We start from the raw sequence: 27768 nt of genomic DNA, 5'->3' as shown, positions 1-27768 counted from the left end.
TTCACCCCCACCACGCGCAGTCACTGTAAAATCCTTGTACTTGGGTAGTTAGTTACAGTAGTGAGCATGAGTTGGGGGGGGGGGGTAACTGCAAAGCTGGTATATTTATGACGTCGAGGGTTGTCTATTCAGTCCAACATTTTCCTCCGAAAAATACAAAATTCATGAGTAAACTTATAAAAGCATTGTCCAAATAAAATGTAATTAAAGTTAGAAACTGGAAGTGTGACAAAAACAACGTTCTTGAAAAATCTGACTCCTGCTGCAAAACTATTGTCTGTCTTTAATTTTGTCCACTTCCTTACTGAAAAGGAGGGGTCGGGTAATTTTTTTGTTCCAGTTGCCGAGGGAACAGTGAGCTGACGTCAGTTCCTCCAGTTTAAAACTGACCCTGTTCCTTAACGGTGAAGCGTGCGAGATGTTATCTGCATGTTATAAACAACTAACAAAACAAACTGGAACGTCTTGGATTACAGTCTCGCTGCGATACAGGTTTTTATTTGGCTTTTACGCGTGTAGTGTGATCTTGGACACAACACTGCCTGGAGGTCATGGCTGAGTCGGTGAGCTCGAGCCAGCAGAACTGTACCCCGAGTACCCCGAGTCGCCACGAGAAAAGTTTGGGGCTCCTCACGACCAAGTTTGTAACATTATTGCAAGAGGCAAAGGATGGAGTGCTCGATCTTAAACTGGTCAGTTTTGATGTATTTTACAGTAGTTAACAGACCATGCTAAGTCAGTATGGTCTTGCATTGCAAAGCTAAACAAAAGAAAACGTGATTTTCATCGCACACATTTAACTTCAAAAGTCCAGTTAATTACTTATCAGAAGTATTTTTTTCCGTACAATTTGTAGTTTAACATGATTGTAGATACAGTTTTAAACTTTTTTTTTTCCCCGACCATCATTATGTGTCCTTTTTATGGACATGCTTAGTAAACTGTAGTGTGTATTGTTTTGGTACACCTGAGTCCATTCCCACACTACTGCCAGGACAGTCGTAGTAGACCATGGCCTGCTGTATTTCTTCATCTTCGTGTCAATACGGCAGACCAAAGCCTCTCTCGGCAGGTGTATGGTTATGACAACACATCTCAAGTTTTATTTTTGCATTATTAAAAATGTCAGTGATTACATGTGATAATTAAGTATCGTTCTCCTACATACACTGTACTAATAACATACTGTTTTTTTTTTTGTTTGTTTGTTTTTTTTTTTTTTTAATTTAATCTTATTACAATTGTAGCAATGTTGGACACACCTCCTTGACAAGCCAACTACAGCGTAGATATTGTCATTTTAACTTCGACCAGTGTGTAGAATGAATAGTTCAATGTACTAATATATGTACACACATTTCTGCGTTTTTTTTTTTTTTTTTTTTTGTATGTTGACATTTGCCTTTTACGTAAACACGTAACTAACAACTTAGTAAGGTGTAAAAACATTATCTAGCATTATTGTTGCATTATTAAAATTTATTTTTTTAATTGAATTTAAGTTGATGCATAACAAATGCCCATAGGTGTTTGCTGAACGTGTTGATTTTTTAATTTTTTTTGTACTGCATACATAGTAAACTTTTAACGTACAGTACAGTATGGCCAGATTTCAATCTGTGTTTTTGGCATTAGGCCATCATCACGTGTAATAAAATGTACTACTCCATGAATGTGTTGTTGTTTTACCTTTTAACTTTTCCCAAAAGAAACGTCCATCCAATAACATACAAAAAAGAACAATGGTGTTTCTTTTTACTGAAACTAAGACTAAACACCTTTTATTAACAATATTTGTCACAAGATAATTATTCATAGACCCATCTCCCTCCTTTCTTTCCCGCCAAAGCTTCCTGGCACAGTAGTGTTGCTATTTGTTCTATTCAATTACTGGCAAGCTTGTAGCATTGCTGTTTATCTTCTTTTCATGGCTTCACCTTACACCCACAAAGTAAAGGCTACTGGTCAACGTCTTCAGTTAGCAGATTTTACTGATATGTGGTCTGTAAATGGTATTAATATACTTAACAGATTTAGTTTTGATTCGGTTAATAATTACAGTACAGTAGGGTATGTTTTACAGCCCAGTTAACCACATGTGTGCATTCATGTTTGAACAGGTGCTTCTTTTTATCGTGGGAGTTCTTAATACAAAGTACACATCATTATCACTGCACAGTACACAGTTGTCTGTGTAATTCACTACTGAACTGTAAATGGCTTCAGCTTTCCACTTGTGTTGGCTCTAATTTGTTGTTCAAGACCACACATACTGTAAACATTTTTTAATGTTCAAACAGCAAACTGAGACAGATTTTCAAGGACAATTCAGAGTAACACTTTTTTTTTTTTCTCTCTGCTAAATTCAGACTGGTGATGAGAGTTCTTATCCTTTTAACAGGCAGCTGACAGTCTTGCTGTCAGACAGAAAAGAAGAATATATGACATTACCAATGTGCTTGAGGGAATCGGCTTAATTGAGAAGAAAACGAAGAACAGCATTCAATGGAAGTAAGTGGTGGCATTGAAGGGATTGTTTAGCGGTACTTGTATGTCATTGCCTCCCTTTATTCATTTTAAAGTTTGCAGGCTTATTGTTATATTGTGTTTGCTTCAAGATGTCAACAGGTGTGAGTTTCTGATATATATATATATATTTATTTATTTATTTATTTATTTTTCAGTGGTGTGAGTGTAGGCTGCAATACCAAAGAAGTTTTAGACCAACTCCAACATTTAAAGGCACAGATTGAAGAATTGGAGGTGAAGGAGAAAGATCTGGATCAGCAGAAAATCTGGCTTCAGCAAAGTATAAAGAACGTGTCTGATGACCCAACAAACAGCAGATATCCTTTATAAATAAATAAGAGGTGTCTTGTTGCAATATACAGTATGGGAGGATTAAACTACACAAAAAAAAAAAATGTTGCCCCTCGGACCAGATGCCAAATCCACATAATTCAGCTGTTCCCTCATGACTCTTTACTGCAGGATGAATTAGCTAAAACTGTTCAATCCTGTATGTATTTTATTTATTTTGTTGATCAACTCCAACATAAGTTACAATAGATATTTTGATATTACTACTTTCAAAGTAAACAATTTCTAGTAGGTCAACCCTAATATTGAGTTTCACTGTCATGCCATGAAATGGAATAATTTTTAAAATGTCTGCTTTTTATTTTACAATATTTCCTCAACTTTTTATTACGTTTGCATATGTTACACATGATGATATTTGCAATTGTTTCAGTGGTATGTATATTTTTTCTTCCTTTTTAAGCACTTGAATTGTTAGAACGTTTCAAAATATTTTGCAAGAGAAAATAAACTGATTGCAGTAAAATCGTATTAACTTTTTCAACACTGCTGATGTGTAAAGAGGTGTATTAGGCATCAATACTCTATTAAACTGACCAATTAACCAGGCCTGGTCATGGGTTTGCCCTTGTATAATTATGGCCACTAAGACACTGATGCTGTTTAAGTAGTTATAGATAGTTATAGATATAGGTGGTCTTGAATGTTTATGCATTTTGTTTGAACTTTTCTGAATTGGTTTTCCCATAGGTGATACACTCCTGGCAATTCTGGCTCCTTCAGGTACACAGTTGGAGGTACCAGTACCTGAATTGGTATGTAAAGACTGTGTTTCTGTGTTTTTTTTTTTTAATGAATGCATTTGCACCAAAACTTAGACCTGACAAATAATTCTCAGAAGTAACACTGTAGGATCCATGAAGACATTTGCATGGATTTACCTGTACGTAGCCTAACACTATATTTCAAGATTTATACCTGCAGTTACTTTCTATTCTGCATGACTTGGCTATGGACAAAAATGGCCTTGTGTTGTATAAGCATCTTTTGGCTTAAAAGTTAAGCGAAAGGATAAAGTTGTGTATACAGGTAGTTTACTGTAATAACATTTGTCTTACGTTGTCATTTTTATGGTATCATACGTCTCACTGGATTTTTTTCCTGCTGAAAGGGGCAAAATGGACATAAGAAATATCAGGTGAATTTAAGAAGCCACTCTGGACCTATCCAAGTGATTTTAATGAACAGAGAGTCCAGTTTATCGAAGCCGGTGGTATTCTCAGTTCCGCCACCTGATGACCTGTCGGTAATGCCTACTCCACCAGCCACCCCTGCAACTCCCCAGAAGTCACCTCCAGCTCGGCATCTGCCAGAACAGGCCTCCTTGTTGGAATCACACATACCACATACATCCACAGCAGAGATGCAGTCTGGTATGTACTACTAAAGGCAAATCCATTTTGCACATTTATACCTTTTACATTAGTTCATAATTAAACTTATGTACACCCACACTGATGCCTTACCATTTTTTTTAAATAATGAATATTGTAAACTGTTAAATTGAGGCCCAGTATTGCAGTTTAATTGACAATTGACAGAAGCAAGGGGCATCCTAATAAATTTGCACACCACTGTACTCAAGGCTAAGGCAACAGCTTATGTTTGTTAGGTTTTTAAAGGCATATCCGTGGTTCTCTTTTAAGAATAACAGAGCAGCAGTGAAGACTTGCTACAGCATTCCTAGGCATGTTTTATCTTTCTCTTGGGACACCAGTGTTGTGGAACTGTGATCTGACTTGTAGAAAGTTTCAGAAGGAAGGAAATGCTGTGGACTTGGGGTTAAGTGCAACTGATGAGCATGAAGAGGATTAAACGCACGTTCATTGCTACTGTTCTTCGCCTACATGATACTTGCAGTGCTTTTATTTAACAGTTTTTTTTTTTTTTTTTTTTTTTAGAATATTGTTATTTGTTCTAATTTACTAAATATAATATTTAGCCATTTGATTGTAATACCAGTGCTAAATGAAGCAGCAACTCCTTCTCTGGTTTACTCTGCATTTCTTCAATCACCCTACACTCAGCAGCTAAGGTTTATGTACAAAATGGGTGAACTAATACATATCCTAAGGCTTATAACGCAGTCCGTTTGTGTCTGTCTGTGTGTGTCACACTTGCACTGTTGTTATATATGCATTCTGTGGATGTAGGCAGTGGTTATTTATTTTTGAATGTCACTAGCATTCTGGTTTATAATGTTAAGAGGTTCATTTGTAGATAAGCAGGTATAATACATTTCTAAAGTTCGAGTGTGTGACATTAGCTATTATGTTTTTATTTTTTTTATTAAATATTTATCCAATTATTATTATTATTATTATTTATTTTTTTTAGACTGTGGCTTATTACAGTCCAGTACTCTTCAAACTACCCAATATTCAGAAGACCCTGACCTCTTGTCTGGCACAGGCATTGAAATGGAAAATAATAATCACTCAATCAACAATGCCAATGGTTTTCAGTCTCTGCTTCCCCTGGATGTTAACAGCATTCTTAAACTGAACACTGCTGATCAGATAAAGGAAGAATCTGAAGGTAAGGATAAAATGTGGTGAATTTATCTGCGTTGGTCTGTTTTTTTAATAGACTGGGTGTGAACATAGAACATTCTCAAACTCCTCATTTAAAATGTATTGTGTATTCAGCTTGTAAAAGTTGCATAGCATGACCAGTAAATCACTGACATAGATTTTTTTTGTCGTCTTATTTTAGGACCTATTGTTGCAGATTTGATGGATGAATTGATGTCTTCTGATGGTAAGTTTGGGAGGAAGGGGGGATCTAACATTTAAAGACATTGTGAACATCCAAGATATACATTGTCTTGTTTCATCGTACTGTATCTTCATGTAGAGTATTTCTTTTATCCTAAAATTACTGTAACATTTGTATCTACTTAACTAAAACATTTTATGGGTTAGTTACTTCAATCTTGCCACGATCATGATGTTACTGTAAATACTGCAATTTGAATTGTCATCACGAAAACTGCAACACTGAGCAAAACTAAAGTTAAAGCTTTTGTATGTTGGCATGGATATTGGTAACACCGATTAGTCACGTCATGCCAGAATCTTAAGAATTCTTCATGACCATAAAATTTAATTCTAGTGTTTTTGAAAACGTGTGTGTCAAAGTTATATCAATAATTGAGCATCAAGAGAATTTCACTATTATAACACAAATAAGGTATATAAATGATGGACATTGACAAAATGTTTTTGGTTTCTTTTTAATCGCTCATTCATCCTTGCTCATGACAAGCTTGAGTGACAATGAATGAAGCATATGCACTTAATCACCTAATTAGTGAGACAGTTTTTTGGACACTGGATATGGAATGAGCTTGAATAAAAGCAATAAAGACAATCACAGTTTAAAAAAAAAAAAAAAAAAAAATGCCACGTCTGGCAAGAGCAGTGCTTTCATGCAATCGGCACGTTGGAGCCTGGACTAGGACAGCATACTGTGGCTCGCCGTCTTGGGTGCTCAAGCCAGCAATTTCAAACCTAGTGAGACGGTATAACCAGACACACTCTGTCAATGACAAGCCACGAACTGAGAGTCCAAGAGTCACAACACCTGCCCAAGATCGACAGATCATTTTGCAGCATCTTCGTGATGTCAATTGTTAATTAGCACAATAAAAAGTCACTGTACCTGCTCTAAAACAGAGTTCATCATTTATTGATCTAGTGAAGTTTATCCAAATATAAGTGATAAGTTTCTTCTGATGCTCAAATATAAGTGAAGTGTGTGTGTGTGTGTGTGTGTGTCTATATATATATATATATATATATATATATATATATATATATATATATATATATATATATATATATATATAATAAATATATATATATATTAATGCATTTTCTGTCTATGAAATGTAAACCATGTACCTCCTTTTACAGTTTTCCCCTTGCTTCGACTGTCCCCAACACCTGGTGTTGATTACAACTTTAATCTGGATGACAATGAAGGAGTCTGTGATCTCTTCGATGTACAAATTCTAAATTATTAGTTGATGTTGCAACATGTTTGAATGATCATGACTACCTCCTGCAATCATACCTTGAGTCTTAACTATACTAAACTAATCTGTAATGTAAGGATGATATTTATGTTTTTCAGTTGTAATTGCTATGTTTATGGCGTGTTTTGTTTTTGCCAGACATGAAACTTAAGAGTAATCTCATTTAGTTAACAGATTTATATTGAAATTATTTCAGTTAAATACTTTTCAGTGATGCATTATGTTCATAGTTGGTGGTGCTCACTCCAAAGTACAGAAATGGTTATTTTTTAAATAGGCATTATACCAGAATAACATGAATGGATATTTTGTTCAAATTATTTTGTATATGAAGTTACATGCACGTTCTTTATTGGAACAAAAAAAAAACGAAAGTTACTGCCAAGGAACAACATTTTAGTGTTTCAGGTTCTTGTTGAATGTAGTTTTTGTTACTGCCATTCCCTAAAGTGTTTTTTTTCTTTGTGTATATATAATAACATTTTAGTGTAGTGACTTTTGTCACAGAACTTTGGTTTTTAAAAAAACTTTCCTGGATTGGCAGAAAAGCTTACAAAGACTTTATTTGTAGTTACAGGTTGCTTTTTTTGTACAGACTGAAAACTGACTCTTTTTTGCACATTTGTTTTAATTTTTTTTTTAATTGGACCAAAGTTTGGAACAAATGTGCATAAAATAAATCCTATGTCTCTGAGAATCAACACTCGTCAATGTATTATTCTAAGATTTCTATAAATGAGAAAACAGTTGTGCAGTTGCATCCATGTTGAGGATTTCGACAGGTGCTGGTTTTGTGACCTTGAAGGGAGAGAAAGAACGAAATGTCAAAAATTAAAGAAACTAACAAAGTGGCTTACCATGGAAGGAAGTTCTCCATGGGGTTACTGCTAGTTTATGTATTGGTGCCCCTATAGGATACAGTACATGTTGGTATAATGTTATGTTTGTGCTTTGGCTGGAAGTATTTTTGGCTTGAGGAAGATTACCATCATAAAGAATTTACTTCAAATGTGGTACTTGGTGGCATTCTATGATTCATTGGGTATAGTCCAGTAATTTGACTGTCTGTCACAACATGACTTTATTTTGGCTAAAAAATATTTTTCAAAAAGACATATTCTCCAATTAGTACAATAACATTTCAACAGTGCCATCTTTGTGAGTTGCAGTGATCCAGTTCTCATTTTCATCTGTGCTTTTACCAAACTATTCTATAAACTGGAGTTCAGTGATTGATAACGCTATGTAACACAATTTTTGTTCCTGGGTAGTAAGTGTTATTTCCTAATTGCTTATGCCTCAAAAGTATAGAAAATGGCTATTATTCCCCACAAACTTTGCTTTTGTGACCAGGACAGTGATATTTCAAAATATCACTATTTCCAATGGGAAAATGGGCAAATGTGTGTCTTTTCATTCACATAAAAAACAACATATGAATCCAAATTAACATGTATTTATACTAAAGTAATACAAAAATGACTACAAAAGATTTAGAAGTGTGTAGTTTTTCGATATTTACGATTATACTGTAAATTTACTTTTTAGATTTTAAATTTTGTGGGGAATAATAGCCATTTTCTATACTTTTAAGGCATAAGCAATTAGGAAATAACACTTACTACCCAGGAATAAAAAAAATTATAATAATTTGTTACACGGTGTAATTTATTTATTAATAGCGCTTTAAGCAAATCATAACCTGATACAAAAACAGGATCCTGAGAGAATAATCTCAGTATAATGTGGAATCAAACAAATAGTTTTTCTGCTTTAAGACTTGCATATGTGGGTTATGTTCATTGAGATACAACTAGTTTTTCTCAGTTTTTGAGATGGCCTCCTTAAATAATGAGATAGGATCAACAGTGGCTGAACCAACAAATCCATGTAATTTGGTATCGGTCCAGCCTCTCTGTCCTACTGCCCACTAGAGAATAATCTCCTAGGTCAGAGCTGTCCAAACATGTGGCACGTTGAGCTCTAAAATAATGTGTCTCTTGATTTAGTTAAGTATCCAATCTTAGGCTCTGGGTTCAAAAAGACTACAGGACAAATTAGAAGACTTCTTAAATGAAAAATAAACAAATATTGAAGCAGTAAAACTTTTTTTGTTTTGTTTTGCTTCAATTTAGTCTGCTTTTTAAAATTATATTCAATAAAACATTTTTTAAAAGTTAGTGGTTTTCTGGGTTTTAACCAAAAAAGGTAATGTCTCTGTTGTGGATTATTTTGACATTTTGGATTATTTTCTGAAAGGAGGTAGGGGTTTACCTGAAGCTGCTGTCTTGGTTCCTGGGCTGTGCATTTCGATATGCTCTTGACTTCCCTTTGTACTTCTGTAAATACTTTATTCATGTTGTCGACCTTGTCACTATTGCCAACTTTTATCTTAATAAAGAACAAACACTCATTGTTACCAGCCTACATTAGGTGTACATTCATTTTAAAAAGCAACAAAATACACTATAGAAAGCTTACAATGCAAAATTAAAGAAAACAAAACAGCCTTTTTATAAGAAAGTAGCACTGCTGTAATCCTAATTTGCTATTTCTGTTTATTTTCCGTGTCGAGCTTTTCATGTTTAAACAATAAAAAAAAATGTACATGCTGTATGGCAAGTATATTTTTTGTGCGGTCTAACATGGGACCTTGTACATACTTGATACATTTACTTAAATCCCTTATACAGTAGGTCTATTTAGAGTATTCAAACCAGCAGCACACTAATTATTAGCCTGCAGTACATGGTGAATGTTTAAGACACTGAATTAAATTATAAAAGTACACAGGAAGAAATGTTACCTATTTGTGTGCGTGCTAACTCAATCCAATTGATTGATTCATACGTTCTCTGTTTTTCATTAAATATGTTTTCCTTCAATCTAAAAAGCTTTATGTAATGGGGTCTGAAGTTCCTATTTTTAAAGAGCATATTTGACTGGCTTAGTATGTGCCAAAAATCTCAGATGCTCATTTCATGAAAATTTACTAATTAAACCAAGCTTCATATGACTACAAAGAGCTCAGCGATCTAGGTTGGTCACAAAGATTTTTGGCACACACCAGTAGATTCATTCAGACAACCATCCATTCAGTCCTTAAGAGTTCCCACATCCGCACAGGACCTTGAAACAGTTATTATAAAATGATTAATGAGTGACACATTAAGGATGTAGCATTAGTCAGAAGTGGAGCATACAAACAATGCAATCCACTACAACAGACACAACCGTATACTTTATGGTGTACAGATGCACAGCACAATTTAAGTTCCTTAAATACATTTTAGAAGACTTTCATGACTGAATAAAACTTTGAATTAGAATTAAATAAATCTATTCTGCACTATTTTCAGTCCCAAAAGTGTATTTAGTATGTGCTTGGCTTAAAGTACAATAATTCAGTTCTTCCTAAATTGTAGCTTTGGAAAATAGACAAAGCCGAACTCCGTGTGAATTCAGAATGGTCCACTAGCCCAAAACAGTTGTTTTTTGTTCAAATTTGGCAAATACATTAGAGCTGTAATTGTGATCCAGTGAAGAGTAAAACTAAACTAAAAGTGTGTTTTGTTAATGGCATTAGGAGTTCCAAAGACTTGCTGGCAAAAAAAAAACCAAACTGCAACAAATGAATTCACTCGAAAATAAAAACGATCATTTGGTTAAAGACAAAACAATATCATGCTTTAAATTCCCAGACATCTTAAACCACATTTTGCTGATATCATTGAAAAAGATGTTTAAATGAATTAATGTAGTTGCAAGATTTGGGGAAATAGCCAAAATAGATTTGTTTAAAACAACTGGGCTCTTTCCTGTTGCAAAATTTAAAAAAAGAATCAAACAAGTAGAGCCTGTTGCATTTTTGCAATACTGGAGAAACACTGTCAACAGTGATTGTATGCATGACATTTTAAGCATTAACATACACCAGTAATCTACTTTGATATATTATTAAATACTTTTTTGGTGAAAGAGATGCTTTATTTAAATATTACCACAAAATAGTGACATGTCTAAATGCATTTTTAACAAGTTTGCAATAACCTTTTTAATTGTTGAAAAACTCAATCTGATTTTTCCTGTCGCAGTTGACTTCATTTGTTGAAGGTAACAGGACCATAGCTGAGCCATACAATCGCTTTCGATATTGCACAATGGAAACTATGTGGTGTCAAGTTACTTATATAGATGAAACCAAGTATAGTATTTGATTAAAGTCAACAACAAAGCAATAAGAGATGTGTGAGAAAGTTGGTATGTTAATGACAGGTAAGAAAAGGATTCTCTACATTAAAATCAATCAGTACTCACCCTTTTAAGGCTTGTTGCAACAGGCTTTGTTTTATTTTTTGGTTTGGCGTTTTTATTGGCTACTTGAAAGACATTTTTCTGCTTCTGTCCTTTTGATTTGTTTTTAGCCATCTTTACCTGATTGAGGAAAGTTATTGAAAAGTCAAAATGGTCACTTCCAAACAGTAGGCTATTTATTGCACTGCCATTACTGTTGTTTATATTGGCTTATTGCATAAAGTACAGTCACACATATACAATTACATAAACTATTATAAATATATTTCGTGAAAATTAATATTGCTCTATATTGCTATGTTAAAGTGTAAACTATGGTACACAAAGTCTTGATAAATGTATACACACAATCATATAAGAGCAATAACAAACACCAGAGTGTTTAAATGTGGTCCAGAATCTAAAGACCATGGCTGTTTAGTATTTGGCTTCTTCTCGTGTAAAACTACACCCCTAGGCGTGCAGACATTGGACTATATTTCAACACCCTTTTGTGTGTTATTGCTTTCTTTGTCTGAGGATTTTGGTTTTTACTGTACAATGTGGATATTACCCAAGAAAAGAATGACATTATCAGTTAGTCACAGTATAAAATAGGTTGTAATCTTTGGTTAGGGTGATGGTTGTTCACTTGTGAAATTATGGATCTCCAAAAAGAAAATTGCTGAAAAGTTTTTACTTGTTTTTCTTTTCTCAAGGAGTGTTTAAAAATGATGTCTATATTATTGATGGTACGCTCCTTATTCTTTTTTTTTACCACAAAAACACAAATTAAATTGTATTGTTTTAATTTTTTTACTTGGTCCTGTAACTTCGAGCATATTAGGATATCTTGAAGACTTTGTACCAAACACTGTCTTTTAAACATTCGTACAAAACATGTCTGCTTATTGACACTTAATTTTAACATTTTGGTATAGTACCTAACATTAGTAAACAGGACATACTAATCTCCTGGTACTATCAATAAAAAAAAAAACAAAAAAAACAAAAAACAAAGTAAGAGCTGTGTATTACCAAATGTATGATGATATCATCTGAATCTCAGCCAGAACGTTGTGTATCATTTATTATGCGTTGTTCTTATTTAACTTAATGAATTTGCTGTATTTATTTTTTTTATAAAAACGAATAATTTATTTCAAGTGATCAGACTACATAACTAGAGGAAGTATTAAAAATGTTTAAAAAAATAAGTTAATGGTTTGTCTTGTTCTGATCAAATATACAGTATTATAACGACCCGGGCAAGGGCATAGTTGCTGGATTCTGTCTCGTTTATTTGTCTTATCCTGTCTGTGGGGCAGTGTTGCCAAGTCTCACAAGGGAAAAAAAAGCGTAACTGCCTTTCAAAACAAGTCCAATCCACATTAAGAGTATGGGTGTTTATGCAAATTCCAACCCGCGACTCCAACTGCAACTCTCAAAAAAAAGCCCAATCTTGGCAATTGTGTTGTGGGGTCTCGTCTGCTGATGAGGGATGCATTAGCCAGTCATTCTTTGCCTCACTCCAGAATTGGCGAGACCCGGAGAGTCACGGGAAATGGATCTCACTGTTTGATCTGGGTGGTAGGCGGGACCCCAACCAAGGCTATATAGGGGGGGCATGCCTCTGCAAGGAGACACAGTGCAAATAATTGCACTTGAGGGGATGATGAGACTGTGAGAGACAGAGTGACAGGCTGAAAGAAATGGGCCTGTGTTGTGAAGCAAGTTGGGAGGATCCTGAGGCGAGTCTGGAGAGTATGAGAGTTGAATGATAGGGTATGGAAAGGATTTAAGAGAGTGAGATAGCTAGATTAGATTCCTTTTACTTTTACTTTGGCGTGAATCCCGGCTTTATTGTTTTGATCGGTTTCAACCAGAATAACAAACCGGTAGTATTCGTAATCCCACTTTATCTCCCAAGTCTTCACTCAACCTGACAAACGTTACAGTATGATAGACTGATGTATGCAACATAGCAAAACGGGGTGCAGTATTACTTCTTATTATCTTTACAAGTATTTACTTCATACACAAAAGAAAATTAATTAAATTACAAACATCTGTGATAGCAGACACGGGACTGTGGTGCAGCAAGCAACTCCATGCTAGAGGGCAGAGGAGGCCAAACCCACATGCGGCTCCCGGTGAAAAGCTGGGTGCCGCACACTTTGTGGCATGATTGAACTGAAGAAATTATAACAAAGACGAAAAGAGAAAAAGTAAAAATAAGCACAACAACTTTATTATTTGTGTTCTCTATTCATTTGTGTTATGTATTCTTTCTTATCTGTTTCTTTGAGCCTGCATGTTCACTGCTAGGATATTTCGTCACTTGTTGACTTTCACCACAGCTCGCTGGCGATCATCGAATGAAAGCCAGATGTGCCGTTGAAAATAAATTTCATAATTTTGAATTAAGTGCTGGTTCATTTCATGGAGACAATGGTGCAAACCCTTATGAGTATGCGGCTTTAAACCTGACTGGGAGAAAGAGTTTGCTTTCACTGAAAACAGTGGTAAACCTGTCACCTGCAACAAATCAGAGGCTGCAAAAGAAATGGTGTTGAAATAAGAGTAACAGAGTTAGTGTTGAAATAATAGTAACAGAGTTTGACAGTGACAGATTGGGTTAGGTTTAGGGGCAGGGGTAAGGTTTAGGGGTTAGGTCTAAGTTTCATATGATGTGGTGTGGACTGATTCAGATGAAGTAATCTTTTTGTACAATAGGAGTGTTAGACTAGAGAATGCATGGTTACATGTTATATTGCAGGTCTAAAATGAATATAGAGTATATTTACACGTGTTACGTCTCGTCATGAGCTGGTACTGTAATCCCTTTCAAAATAAATACAGTGCATTTGTCATCCACAAAGCTCGCAACAGTATTTAATAAACGCTGCAGTCATTAAAAAAAAAAAAAAAAAAAAAAAAAAAAAACACGTTTTGTGTGTGTGTGTTTTTTTTAACCCAGCATTCAGATCTTCAAGTGAAGAGCTTGCCAAAAAGAATCCTTACAAAGAATGTGTACTTCAGTATAGTGTTTGTGGTGAATCAGGTCAATTATTGCATTTTGCTTCATAATAACTGAATAGATTTTAAGTGCGCAATACATACAGTATAAACTGAAATAATGGAAAAACACCATGTGTTACATTTAAAGATGAATGCACTGCAGATCTACACTACCATACAAATTACACACAAACTGTTGGCAGCGTTCTATCCCTTCTTGTGTATTTTGCTTCCATTAGGAGAAAACATAAAACCTACTGTACTGCACAACAATGCTAGTATTTAAAATGTCTTCGTCGCAAACATCGCATGTTTTACAGTACGTGTCGCGGCTCTCGCACATGTGGAAATGTTTGTATTCAGCTCGTAGGGTCAGGAAGTTTGGCCACCCTTACTAAGGGCGAAGCGCTACTACAATACAGTACTGTACAACACTGCAGTCTAATCTAAACCAGGTTAGCTGGTGTTTACATCTAGACAAATACCACCCCTTTATAGAACAACAGTGGGTCGTGTGTAACTTTGTTACAACAAATCAACACTTGCCCTCTTACACTATTTCGTAAACAAAATCGTCGTATGTATTACACATATTATGATTACAGTATAGTACGACACTGCGTATTTATTTTTTTTTTTAAACAATGGAATGCTAGCACAGGCCCAAACTAACACTAAGTCCCCATGTTTTACCAGTAGTTAAAAAATCATGTTTATTTTTTTTTTTTAAATAACTTCTTTAAACAGAAAAATGAACACAGGCTGAGAAGCATACTCACTTTCTGGTGGACCGAGAAGAGAAGAAACTACACCGCATGAGCTGACGTCTTCAATGTGCGACTGGAATACTCTTCCTTGATCCTTGATACAGTAAGGTTGTAGTCACATGTTAGTATCACCACCACGAGTTTAACATGTTTCTAAAATGACATTTTAGGTTTTTTTTTTTTTTGTCACGATTAAATTTTGGTGACATTATCACGTGCACCAACTGTAACCCCGGAAGTATATTCTGTGAATGAAATGTGTTTTTAATGTTCAATGTTAGCTGTCCTAAAGTAGACTGTAGCTGTAATGTATTGTATTAAGCATTGCACAAGAAATATAAGCACGGTTTAAATGCACATCTGTTGCATGAATAAATGAATAAAGCTCTGCTTTCTTGCATTTTAACATCACATTGCTGGAATGACTGCTAGATTAATATCCATGAGACAACTGTTGTTTTTATCTTGCTATTTGAAAATATGGAATATGGTAGCTCTTGCCAACAGCTACACAAAAGGAATCAGCAAAGTTGATACTGGTGTGGGTTGAGCAACATTTCAATTTTTTTTTTTTTTAAGACCTCCGGGGTATATTGAAAACTGAATTCCTCCCCTCTTTTTTAGCTGTCCTTTCTTCAATGACCTGGTCTTGGATGAACTGCACTCCCACATCATAAGGAGGATGGCTCCTTTCAAGATCTTGGCTCACATCTATTCTATCAATTGTATAATAAACAAATAATTCTACGGCTATCGCTTTACTTATATTATCTGCATTTATGGAAATGCTTAATATTCCAAAATAACCAGTAGAAAGTACAGTTGTTGTTTTGTTTTTTTTGTTTGTTTGTTTTTTTTCCAGTACTGAATATTTTCTGAATTGTTAAAATACAGTCTTCGAAGCTGATTTACAGGCATTCTAATTAACATTTTGACTGTTATTACAATTCTTGCCCACACGGTGACAGCAAATACCACACTGTGACAAAACTAACACTATTATGTGATTTACTCCCTGTTGTGTTTTCACTTAAAACACAATGGTTGTGTTTTTGGTGTATGTTAAATATAGTACTAAAATGTTTGATTGTAAAATGTCTGTCATAACATATTAACACAACTGCAGTAATTTCAGTTTAAAACTACCAGATTTTAAACACTATAATCCTTAATAATCCAGAGTTCCTATGTCATGGAGCAAAAATAGTATAATCCTATGCAAACATCTGCAATAACCCACTCAGTATGGTGTCAGTACTGTTTCAACAACTTGCCAGGGTTTTTTATATTGTTCTGGGGGGTAATGAAACAAATGATCATGTGGTAATTATGTATTGACCTGGACTGCAGTGCATTTAGACAAGCCAAGAGGGTGCTGTTTCTGTTTATTTCATAGCTATTTTTCAGCAGATGTTGTCATCTCTCTCTCTCTCTCTCTCTCTCTCTCTCTCTCTCTCTCTCTCTCTCTCTCTCTCTCTCTCTCTCACACACACACACACACACACACAACGCTTTGCTTTTTCATTACTGGTTGTAGCTCTAAAAAGAAACAATTGCATAAATTACAGAATTCATTATAAAGAGTGTATGACTTGCACATATATAATAACTATTAGTTCTCACTCTTTCCCACTTTATTTTTCATCACATTTCCAGGCACAGTAAAATGAAATTGATGCAATTATTTTGCTGCACACACACGTTCATTTTTTAAAAATCTAAAATACATTGCATTATACTGTGCTATATATCTGTGTCTTTTGTAATAAAGCCCCAATGAGTATCAGCATCAAATGTATTGATTCCATTAAATAATACATTGTTCAAAAGAACCCCTGTTAACCTTAGTTATGAAAGTAAACATCATTTATTGTGGAGAAGGGTTGCCTGCATCAACAAAACTTAAGGTACCTGATATTATCTTAATGTCTGAGAGTGGTGAACAGTACAGCCAAAACAACATGTTTACACCCACCTCCGTGAACGATATTGTCACAATCTAAACAATATCTATATAAAAGGTTTAAAAATAAATAAATAAATAACACATTAAATTCCATGCATTAATGCGGTCAAAATGCCACTAATATGTTGGCCTACTGACATTTCCCACAGGAAATATGTTGAGTTGCTTTTTGAGGGGTCAAATTGTTCAAACAAAATGTCAGTTACTTTTCACATGTCTATAACAGTTTTGTATAAGGAACAGAAACCATAGTCTCTTCATACTATGTCACACTGACTGCTGCTCAGCAACTTTTTAACAAGATTAGTTTGTCTTCAAAACAGTCGCTATGAAAACTCAAGAGAAACTGGGAACTAGCTTTATTCATTGCATAATCAAACAACCAGGCACACCCATAATAAAAAGAAATCCGTCTGATATAATAGTCTATGATCTAACCTTTGTCAACAGTAGTATCATCTAAATTTTATTACATTTTGATTTATACATTTTGAAGAAAATCGAAGCTTCACACACACATATATATATTATATATATATATATATATATATATACTATAGATATATATATATATATATATATATATATATATATATAAACACTGCATTCCCTGGGTTTGTAGTCGATACCATTTTGTGTTTCGTTGTTGGTTTGTTTTTTAAGTGGCTGCATTCTATGAAACAATGTATACAACTGAAGTACTGCGATATATTTGCCCTAGCCCATGGTTAGAATGAACATAACTTCTAATACTAAAACACAGTTAGTACAATCGTTTTTTTTTTTTTTCCTTAAAATATTTATTTATTTATGTATTTATCTTACCCTGACACAACACAATATAAAATACAAAAAATATATATCTTAACAGACAAGGTTAAATGAAACATTTATGCTACTTACATTTGTTATCAACAAAAAGAAAAACTACACTTTTAGATTCGTCTGCAATTTGAACCGCTACCGTCCCTTTAACCAGCTGAATGAGCCAAAACACAGTAAGATCTACCCTTGCTGAGATGGTCGGTCTCTTTTCAATATACATTTTTTTCGCAAACGCCCAGTTTTTAGTTTTTAGTTTTTCCGGTGCAGTGAGTAAGTCACTGGAGGTAGGCTGCATGTAACTTGATACATTCCACATTTTTACGACGGAATAGATTTCTGAAAGCCCGTGGAACTCCTGACCATACCCGATGTGAAAGTGTTGCCTGATATTGTTTGAAAACAGATTAAAGTCTGGCTGTTTTCAGATTGGAATAGTGAAGCAATCAAACCCCTCGAGGTCTCAAGTCATACGGATTCGTACATGTATGCTACAGGGAAAGTCATTGCTTGGAACAGAAGCGTTGTCGTTTATGTGTGTTAAATTCAGTATCCTGCGCTTTGAAATGATTAATTATTAAATTAATATTTAACCAAAGAAGAGGGTGGGCAAAAAAAAAAAAAAAAAAAAAAAAAGGGAGCGCTCTGCCTATTGAAAGCACAGCAGGACCTACAGTTATATAATGCATTTGGCTGCTAAACTCCTCCTATGAACGTGCTGAGATCATATAGGCGAACCCACTTGCTTCAGAGACATACCGCGTACGAGTATTACATCTATAAAAGCCTTGTTGCGTCTCAGCTGGGATTTCAGAAACTGGCTGTTCCATCCAGGTTTGAACAATTAAAGAAATTTCACTCCACAGACGCACACGTCAGCTTTGACAGAAATGGCACATTCGTGGGGATATGATGCCAATAACGGTGAGGACCTATATATATATATATGTATTTGTAAGAATGTCTGTTCATTTTTAAAGCCAAAAAGCGCACATGTGATGAATGAATGAATGAGGAATGTGTTGCAAGTGAATACAATTGACATATTCATTCCCCACTGTCTGTAGCACTGCTTTGTAGGCTACATATTGTTGTGTTAATAAAACAGTCTTATGATTAAAATTGGAATGTTCTTTATTTTCCTTAGCTACTTAATAAAATGACAAACTGACCTTTACAAAAATGTATCATTCTTTTTAAATACAATAGGCTATTCTTATTTAGCTAATTGCAAAAGTATCCCAATTTAGTCCTCTTTTTTTTAAATTAGTAAAACGATATCTAACAATATTGTGATTTTTTTTTTTTTTTTTTTTTTTTTTTTTTTTTTCAGGGCCTCATAAATGGGGTGATCATTTTCCAATTGCCAATGGACCCAGGCAGTCTCCCATCAATGTAATCCCGTCACAAGCACATTATGATGCATCTCTTAAACCCCTCAGCATTCAGTACGATGCTGCCACTGCTAAAAGCATTCTGAACAATGGACATTCCTTCCAGGTTGACTTCGTTGACAGTGATGATCGCTCAGGTTAGCAGGTTTTATAATGTGTATAAATGCACCAATACAGGTTCTGGGTTGCTAGACAAACAAATAACAACAAACAAAAAAATATGTAACATTGTTAAGTTAATGAAAAATATCCATATCATCCTCAAACAACATGCAAGTATCAGGTGTGGGTGTTATACAGTTCATTATTACTATGACAAACAACAATTGAAACAACATTTGTTTGAATATACTGATGGATCTCATCATCAAGTGGCTGTTGAATTTAGCAATGATCCTTTTAGGGAATTTTAAGAAGTATACTGTCTATGTTTGTAGTTTCATGGCGTTTAACTGTTTTATATATAATTCTTCTTCTATTATTCAATAACACAATAACCATGCAATTTATAGAGAACTACAATATTTTCCACAGGGTGTCTATTTAAAGATTAGTGATTCATGAACTTGCATGGAAGCAAGGAAGAGATGACACACATCTGTAAAATAAATATATTGCAATACTTTTTGATGATGCATACATTAGTTAATGTTCAGTAGCATGACAGCTCACAAAGAGATGGGTTTTTGGCATACAGACATAACTACTTCTGACGTTGTAAAAAATTGTTTGTAAAGGTAATTTATTCCATGAAGAATCAGGTCCTGAAGTTAATAATAAACTCATGTTAATGTGTCACTTGCTAACATATATACACAGCGCTGTTATATATATTTTTCATTCAGATGCATTATTTTCACCTTGATGGAATTGTATGCATTGACACCCGCAACTGTACGCACGTTACGCACTGTGCGTACCTTTGGTTTGAAAAATGTTGTCTTCACAAGTGCAGACTCGCATGTAATTTTGTAATCAGTTGATGCGAAACAGACATTTTTAAGCTTATAGAAGTGTACTGTTTTTTTAGTGGTAGCAATGAGCAAACAGAAGCAGTTTTCTAAAAGAGCAAAAATCTCCCTTCTGATGATCCAGAATGTCAGAGGGAAAAAAAAATCAGTAAATGCACCAAATTGTCTGTTTCTGGCAAATACGTTGGCGGCATTGAATTTTAGTACAGTACTATTGCATGATCTGAATTCTGCTGCTCTTCCAGGCTTGAGCACGGAAAGTGCACATTTTAAAGTTTCATTTGTATTTTAATTTTGTCAGTGTTGTATATTACATTTAAGAATTAATTTTCCTGATCATAATTGTCCAGTATTATTATTATTATTGTTGTTGTTGTTGTTATCAGTAGAAGCTATTTATGCATTGTAGATTATATTAGAACTCCTGGAGTTTAGTCTTATTTTGTAGTGAAACTGTAAGATTATAAGATTTATTTTGTACAGGTAGTGTGTGTATCTTATCTGACTTAACTACAACGTACACACTGGCATACCTATTATTATTATTATTATTATTGTTTTATTTTAACTGCCTGTTTTTTTTTTTTTTTTTACATGTGACAAAAGTTTGTTTATACGCCCTGCTTAGTGGATGAGTAATGATTAGTTGTAGTGATTGTGAGTAAAATGATTAGAAATGGAACCAGCGTAAAAGATTTGAGAGGTTTTTTCCTCTCCTAGTTTAAGTCTGCATTTCAAGTAAGTTTAGTTATAGCTTTTATTGTTGTCACTGTAGTTGCTGTTCTGTCTCGATGGACACTGTGTTTATTCATTTTTAGAAAGGAAACAGTGATTTAGTTTGATTGCAGTTTTCTAAACTTACAGTGTAGGTGCTGTGAAACAAAAATGTAGCCCTTTGATTGGTTCAAACACTTTACAGCAGAAGAACATAAGAAAATTTACAAACGAGAGGAGGCCGTTCGGCCCATCTTGCTCGTTTGGTTGTTAGTAGCTTATTGATCCCAGAATGTCATCAAGCAGCTTCTTGAAAGATCCCAGGGTGTCAGCTTCAACAAATTACTGGGAAGTTGATTCCAGATTCTCTCTGTGTAAAAAAAGTGCCTCCTATTTTCTGTTCTGAACACCCCTTTATCTAATCTCCATTTGTGACCCCTGGTCCTTGTTTCTCTTTTCAAGTTGAAAAAAGTGCCTTCAGTCAATATTGTCAGTACCTTTTAGAATTTTGAATGCTTGAATCAGATCGCCACATAGTTTTCTTTGTTCAAGACTGAAAAGATTAAGTTCTTTAAGCCAATCTGCATATGACATGCCTTTTAAACCTAGAATAATTCTGTTAGATCATCTTTGCACTCTTTCTAGAGCAGCAATATCCTTTTTGTAGGGAGGTGACCAGAACTGAACACAATATTCTAGATGAGGTCTTACTAATGCATTGTAAAGTTTTAACACTACTTCCCTTGATTTAAATTCAACACTTCTCATTATATATCCCAGCATTTTGCTGGCCTTTTTTATAGCTTCCCAACATTTTCTAGGTGTAGACATTTCTGAGTCAACATAAACTCCTAGATCTTTTTCATAGATACCTTCTTCAATTTCAGTATCTTCCATAAGATGTTTATAATGCACATTGTTATTGCCTGCGTGCAGTACCTTAGACATTTTGTCGTGTGTCTGTCCTGTTCTGAATGCATGGTGATAGAGTCGTTATCTGCATGAGATGGGATATTCATTTGGTTCAGTTGTGTACCATATGCAATATTTGTGGGGCTGCTCCTGCTGTAAGTATTTCTGTTCAGTATAACAATATTACGAGGATCATTTAGCAATACAAGAAAAAAAAAACAGAAACAGACATTAGCTATATAAAATAAACCTATGCAGGGCAGAACTTTGGTGCAAGAGCTTCTTGTTGTCTTCATTTTCTCAAACAAATTTCAGCTGTGGATAAGCATTAGGTGTAGACACCACCAGCTGACAGACACACAAAGCTATGATGATTCAAAGGTAGGGTACTGCTATGCTTAGCAGATGTCCTGACCTAAAGGCATATGCACTTAGAATAGGAGGTCATGTCACTGAAGATGTTTGCTACCTAATATGCAGTATCTAAGAACTAGAACTAAAACCCAGAGTAGTTCTCAAAGTCCGAGTGTAGGCTTCTTTTACTTGACCTTTTATGGCTTTTCCAGATGTCCAATAAAAAATGCTCTAATGCGTAAAAAAAGGTGTTTCTTTTAACTTGATTCCTTTTTTTTTCCTTTTTCCTTTTTTTTCTTTCTTCACTTTCAGTGCTTAAAGGAGGACCAGTCTCTGGAACCTACCGACTGCGTCAGTTTCACTTTCACTGGGGATCCTCAGATGAACATGGCTCAGAGCACACTGTAGAAGGGAAGAAGTACCCTGCAGAGGTGAGCTCTCATGGGTGTAAGAGTGCTTGTGTGTGTGTGTGTGTATGTATATGTATATTTTATATATATATATATATATATATATATATATATATATATATATATATATATATATATATATATATATATATATATATAATTAATTATAGTTAATCATTTAACATTTAGATATTTATAAAAAGTCCTTATGATGATTTTGATTTTGCTTATACTTTTAAATTCACTGATAACAATGATATTATGGGTGTCACATTACCATATTGTCATGTTTGCTTTGTTCTGTGGTGCGGATTTAAATTTTTGATGTGTGTCCTCTGTTTAACAATGGATCATAAAAGACCCTTATTTATATTCCCTTCAGCTACACTTGGTTCACTGGAATTCTGGAAAGTATCCAAGTTTTGGTGAATCTGCAGCACAGCCTGATGGTTTGGCAGTTGTTGGTGTATTTCTGAAGGTCGGTTGTAATGTCAAGTTAATTGAAAAAAGAAAATAAGCTACTTTAAATTACCCAGTCCTTGGTCATTGCCTAGATACAAAGGCATTCTCGGTTTTACCAAGAACTACATAGCAATTCATCATTTTACAGGGTTGGAATTGTACCACAATGGGTCAGTCTTTATGTGACTCATCACATAATTATATGTATAGTGGAGTGTTTACCTCTAGGTTAACTATTAATTCACTTTTTCTTTTGCAGATCGGTAATGCCAATCCACATTTGCAGAAAATCATTGATGCTTTTGATGCAATTAAAGAAAAGGTAAGAAACAACTAGTTATCATGCAATAATGTACATAATTCTTTGCAAGTTATGACCAAATCTATCCCAGTTATATTTTACAAAGACTCTACAGGTGGAGGGTCACTACTTGATTACGGCATTACTTTACAGTAGCAAAACCATAAAACAGAAAGTGTGTTTCAAGAACTGTATTACAAACATATTAATATTATAATTATTATTATGTAAACACATATTCTTGTGATGTTAACTGTGGCACTGATGTGTTCTTTTAGGGGAAGCAGACTTCTTTCTCTGACTTCAATCCAGCAACTCTGCTCCCGGGCTCCTTGGATTTCTGGACCTATGATGGCTCACTGACCACACCCCCTCTGCTTGAGAGTGTGACCTGGATTGTCCTCAAGGAGACTATTTCTGTCAGTGCTCAGCAGGTTAGTGGGTGGAATCTGATATATTGCACTGCTACCAGAATGTCACCTGTGGCACTTTGTTTTCTTGCTTGAGCTTTATAATTTGCAGTCCTCCCCCATTTTTACCAAACACTGGGACAGAAAAAGAGGCTTGCAGGTAAATATCATCAAAACACAATTGGTATGGCAGAGAATATTTCCATAGTAACAACAACAGAATAGTAGTTATGCTTTTTTTATTGGTTACTTCACCGGAGTCAGCATGTAAACCTAGACATTTTTGGTCACGTAATGATACAGTTGCACTATAATGCTGGGATCATGTTTAACATTTAATTACATGTACCCTCCCATACTTCAGTTTTACTGTAATTGCAGTTCTCAGGATTGCCTTTCGTCATAAGGTGGAGCTTGAGTTATAAGCCCATAATAATACGTAGCTGTTTAAATTAATCATTTCAGAACTCTGTGTGTTACAGCAGGTATCTGTGAGGCAAGGTCAACCAGCAGCAGCACAAAGGACTGCACAATGTATCAGTTTTGAGGGGCCACATCGTCAAACGATGCCAACTTTATAATGTAAATAAATCAGCTGATCATTTACAATACACTTGCTTTTATTAGTAGCTACAGTAATTGCTATGCTAATCCTGTATTTCCTAGTTGCTACAGAAGCGACTCAGTAAAGGGAATAATAGTTTATTAGGCCTACTTGGCTGCTGCAGCTCAAAGTAGAATTTCAAGGACAAGTGTACTTGTTGACAGTATTTGAAGGATATGAGACACAAGAGGTCACTTCTGATAAGTGTGTGCAATGAAGTGGCCTTTAAATGTAGTTTCGTGCTACCAGATAAATAGGCAATTCTGGGATGCACTTAAGTCAAAGAAACAAATTAATACATAAAAAAAGAAATGGTACTTCTCAGATTTTTATTCTTTTATATGTTAAACTGTAGGAGAATTCAAATAATGCATGTATAACTAATCAATATTAAAAGTTTTATGTCTTCATAAAATATGTAGTTAATTTTAGCTGCTTTAAATCATTGCATTTACCTTGTTTGGTTGCTTTAAAGTCTATTTTTAATTTGAAGTTTTTAATTTTTAAATGAAACACTTAAGGAAGTGAAATCCAGCCTTTACCACCTGAGTTTAAAAGAGGAATCGAATACAGGGTTAGAGGAAGGTGAATGTCTGTGTATGTGGCTAATATCAACACGAGTAGAAGTGAACACACTGAGGCTGGAGCTAAGCTCTGTTTATGGGTTGTGTGTGCTAATATAACCCACACAGGAACCTGCAGTCCTATAAATCTATTATATACTGCTTCATTATTAACATACAGTGCCGTGAAAAAGCATTTGCCAGACAGGGGGCAAATACTTTTTCACAGCACTTTTTCACAGTTCAAAACCCAGCTATATTTATTCTCTAATTATGCCAACTATTATTTAGTCAATTGAAAAGAGAGAGAAATGGTTAATGAAGAGAATACTTTGCAGTTGAGTGGAATTCCAAGAGGTGCCTCAGGTGTTGGTATTATTATTATTATTATTTGTTTATTTAGCATATGCCTTTATCTAAGGTAACTTACAGAGACTAGGGTGTGTGAACTATGCATCAGCTGCAGAGTCACTTACAACAACGTCTCACCTGAAAGACGGAGCACAAGTAGGTTAAGTGACTTGCTCAGGGTAACGCAGTGAGTCCGTGAATGAGCCAGAATTTGAACCGCGGGCCTTCCAGTTACAAGCCCTTTTCTTTAACCGTTGGCCCAGACAGTCTGCTATATGATTTGGAATGATTTCTTTAAAACAGGTGATGTCAACTGTGCTGATATGGAGAAAACAGCACAGTAAAAACTGAATGTGGCACGGTTGTTGTCATGAATAGGGTTTCTCCGGGATGTGTCGTGGAATGCAGAAGGTGAAACGTGCGCTCCGATTGGCTGAAAGATCCTGAGCAGTCTATAGTGTACCCAGGTGCCCAGGAAGCTGATCACTGTTATTGAACGTCTTTGTCTTTGCAGATGGCCAGGTTCCGTAGCCTGCTGTTTACAGGGGATGGTGAAGCACCCTGCCACATGATGAACAACTTCCGCCCACCACAGCCTCTGAAGCAGAGGAAGGTCCGAGCCTCTTTCAAATGAACAGCTCGCCGCTAGTATTCCAGGCTGGCTGTTTGAAGAAAGTATTGTAGCCAGCACAAATGAAACTGGAACATCTGTGTAGAAGAGAATAGTTTATCCAGGCAATCCATAATCCCTTTTTCCCTTTCTTTGAAAGTACTTCAGGCTCAGTCTTACCCACATATGAAGCTACAGCTGAGCCTTTTATGCACTGAATTTCATCATCACTTTGGATATCTATATATTTGCACGTATGCAAGTGATTGATTCATTTGTATTTATAGGCATTCTGTCGTTTTAATACAATATTGAGGGTTTTTTTTATTGCTGGCTAGAAGAAAATGGGTACAACATTCTTAGGTAACAAGCTCATGGTAAGCTCTCTTACTTCATTCCAGAATATAAATAATGTCATACTATTGGGGAAACAAGCTAATACAGACCAGCACAACATGTTTTCTTTTTCAATGTTGAGCACATAAATTAAAGAAGAATGTTTCAATATTGCAAAGTGTTAATGAAGTTCAGCCATTAAGTGGATTATGAATTGTTTTATAAGATTGTGTCTTGGTTGTTAAAATGAAATCTTGTTGAGCAATAATGTTAGAAAGAATACAAAATAATGCTTAATTATTATCAATAAAAAATGATATATTATATTTCTGCTTTGAGTTTTATTTTGTGCACACATGTGTGCTTCAGCTATAGAATGATAAATTATTTAGTTACTAATGTACAGTTTTTGTGACACTTGCTGATTCCAATAGAAGGTGGAAGAAGGAGAACTTTCAGTGTCTTCATTGCTTCCATGCTAGACCAGGCCTACTAAATTAGATATTTAAAGCAAGTTATTTTTTTGTTTTTTATGAGTGATTTTTGTTGTTTTTGTTATGAGTTTTGTTTTTTTCTTAGCCAAATTATATTCAAGTAATATCATAGAATACAGAAAAGTAATCTATGTTAATATTGGGTCCAAGATCTAATATATACTTAAATACAATGAAAGGCTAATACTTCCAGTGAGAATTTTGCCAAAGAAAATGTGTCACAGGAAAGAATGAAATCCATCTCATACAAGCACTATAGGATATGTCAAGTGAAGCCTGTGCACATTAGATCAACACTGTACCTAGTAATAGCAGTTAATCAGCAGCCCCAGTTTATATATGTAAACTCATTTAATTTGGTTAATTTTTTTATAAACTGGCATGAATACCTATACTGTAGCACTGCCAGTGTTTTCTCATTGATGAGGGGCCTCAAAAGAAGCACATGCTATTCAAAGATTACATCCACTGGTGTTTTTCTTTTTAGTGTAAATTGAAAAAATGTATAACATTAAAATAATTATCATAGTGAGCTTAGAGTTTTATGACATGGTTCTTGTTCTTTTCCATTGGATATGATTTTTAACTAAAAAACTTCAGTATAAAGCAATGAGTGGCATAACAATATCAATATCTGGTAACAGTATATCACGTGGTGTTAGTTGCAATTTAATTACACTGCAGTTGTCCTTGTGGTTAAATAATACAGCCTGCTTACCTGCACATAAAATGTAATTAAACTAGATGAATTGTTTACAGTCAGCACAGCAGTTCACATTGATTAAAAAAGATCTGTGATGATATTGTGGTCATCACAATTTCACCAAAAATTATAAATATTTCACTAAAACTAAAAACATTTAGTAATTTCCTTTTTTTCATCTATTTTTAATAGGGGCCTTAGCCTATTACAGGGCCTCTCTTTATATATATATATATATATATATATATATATATATATATATATATATATATATATATATAAAAAATAAAATTGAAAATGTGAATACATCTGTTTCTTTATATACAGTATACCGTCAAAAAATAGGAAGAGTGACAGCAAATAGTTCATTTTAACAGATCTCAAATTTCTG

The 27768-nt window shown here is 34.6% G+C and overlaps 3 protein-coding genes across 3 annotated transcripts; 2 read left to right on the top strand and 1 right to left on the bottom strand.

The window, feature by feature from the left end:
- The first annotated feature begins 376 nt into the window (after positions 1 to 376).
- Positions 377 to 7613, top strand: LOC121314169 (transcription factor E2F5-like). The gene is made up of 9 exons (XM_041247170.1): positions 377 to 692; positions 2402 to 2511; positions 2685 to 2846; positions 3212 to 3255; positions 3571 to 3635; positions 3992 to 4253; positions 5218 to 5418; positions 5596 to 5640; positions 6798 to 7613. The coding sequence occupies exons 1-9, from the start codon at positions 552 to 554 to the stop codon at positions 6905 to 6907; spliced, it is 1140 nt and encodes a 379-aa protein (XP_041103104.1). The 5' UTR covers positions 377 to 551; the 3' UTR covers positions 6908 to 7613.
- On the bottom strand, positions 7522 to 11353 carry rbis (ribosomal biogenesis factor). Its single transcript, XM_041247173.1, has 3 exons — positions 11237 to 11353; positions 9194 to 9310; positions 7522 to 7717 (listed from the first exon to the last, which is right to left on the bottom strand). The coding sequence occupies exons 1-3, from the start codon at positions 11345 to 11347 to the stop codon at positions 7649 to 7651; spliced, it is 297 nt and encodes a 98-aa protein (XP_041103107.1). The 5' UTR covers positions 11348 to 11353; the 3' UTR covers positions 7522 to 7648.
- Positions 11354 to 18482: 7129 nt separating this feature from the next.
- On the top strand, positions 18483 to 26506 carry cahz (carbonic anhydrase). The gene is made up of 7 exons (XM_041247171.1): positions 18483 to 18712; positions 19122 to 19319; positions 22446 to 22564; positions 22926 to 23021; positions 23265 to 23327; positions 23585 to 23740; positions 25749 to 26506. The coding sequence occupies exons 1-7, from the start codon at positions 18679 to 18681 to the stop codon at positions 25866 to 25868; spliced, it is 786 nt and encodes a 261-aa protein (XP_041103105.1). The 5' UTR covers positions 18483 to 18678; the 3' UTR covers positions 25869 to 26506.
- Positions 26507 to 27768: the final 1262 nt, after the last annotated feature.

The sequence above is a fragment of the Polyodon spathula genome, chromosome 4, assembly GCF_017654505.1.
Source record: "Polyodon spathula isolate WHYD16114869_AA chromosome 4, ASM1765450v1, whole genome shotgun sequence".
Classification (NCBI taxonomy): Eukaryota; Metazoa; Chordata; class Actinopteri; order Acipenseriformes; family Polyodontidae; genus Polyodon; species Polyodon spathula.
This window is presented reverse-complemented; position numbering and strand designations above follow the sequence as displayed.

Excerpts from the sequence above, each read along its gene's own strand:
- cahz (XM_041247171.1), top strand. The coding sequence starts at position 18,679 with ATGGCACATTCGTGGGGATATGATGCCAATAACG. Across the intron at positions 18,713-19,121 it reads GGGATATGATGCCAATAACG|GGCCTCATAAATGGGGTGAT; the intron begins GTGAGGACCTAT and ends TTTTTTTTTCAG. Across the intron at positions 22,565-22,925 it reads GGAAGAAGTACCCTGCAGAG|CTACACTTGGTTCACTGGAA; the intron begins GTGAGCTCTCAT and ends TATTCCCTTCAG.
- rbis (XM_041247173.1), bottom strand. The coding sequence starts at position 11,347 with ATGGCTAAAAACAAATCAAAAGGACAGAAGCAGAAAAATGTCTTTCAA. Across the intron at positions 9,311-11,236 it reads TTGCAACAAGCCTTAAAAGG|ATAAAAGTTGGCAATAGTGA; the intron begins GTGAGTACTGAT and ends TTCTTTATTAAG. Across the intron at positions 7,718-9,193 it reads AACCAAGACAGCAGCTTCAG|GTCACAAAACCAGCACCTGT; the intron begins GTAAACCCCTAC and ends TCTCCCTTCAAG.
- LOC121314169 (XM_041247170.1), top strand. The coding sequence starts at position 552 with ATGGCTGAGTCGGTGAGCTCGAGCCAGCAGAACTGTACCCCGAGTACC. Across the intron at positions 2,847-3,211 it reads GATGACCCAACAAACAGCAG|GTTTGCATATGTTACACATG; the intron begins ATATCCTTTATA and ends ACTTTTTATTAC. Across the intron at positions 3,256-3,570 it reads TATTTGCAATTGTTTCAGTG|GTGATACACTCCTGGCAATT; the intron begins GTATGTATATTT and ends GTTTTCCCATAG.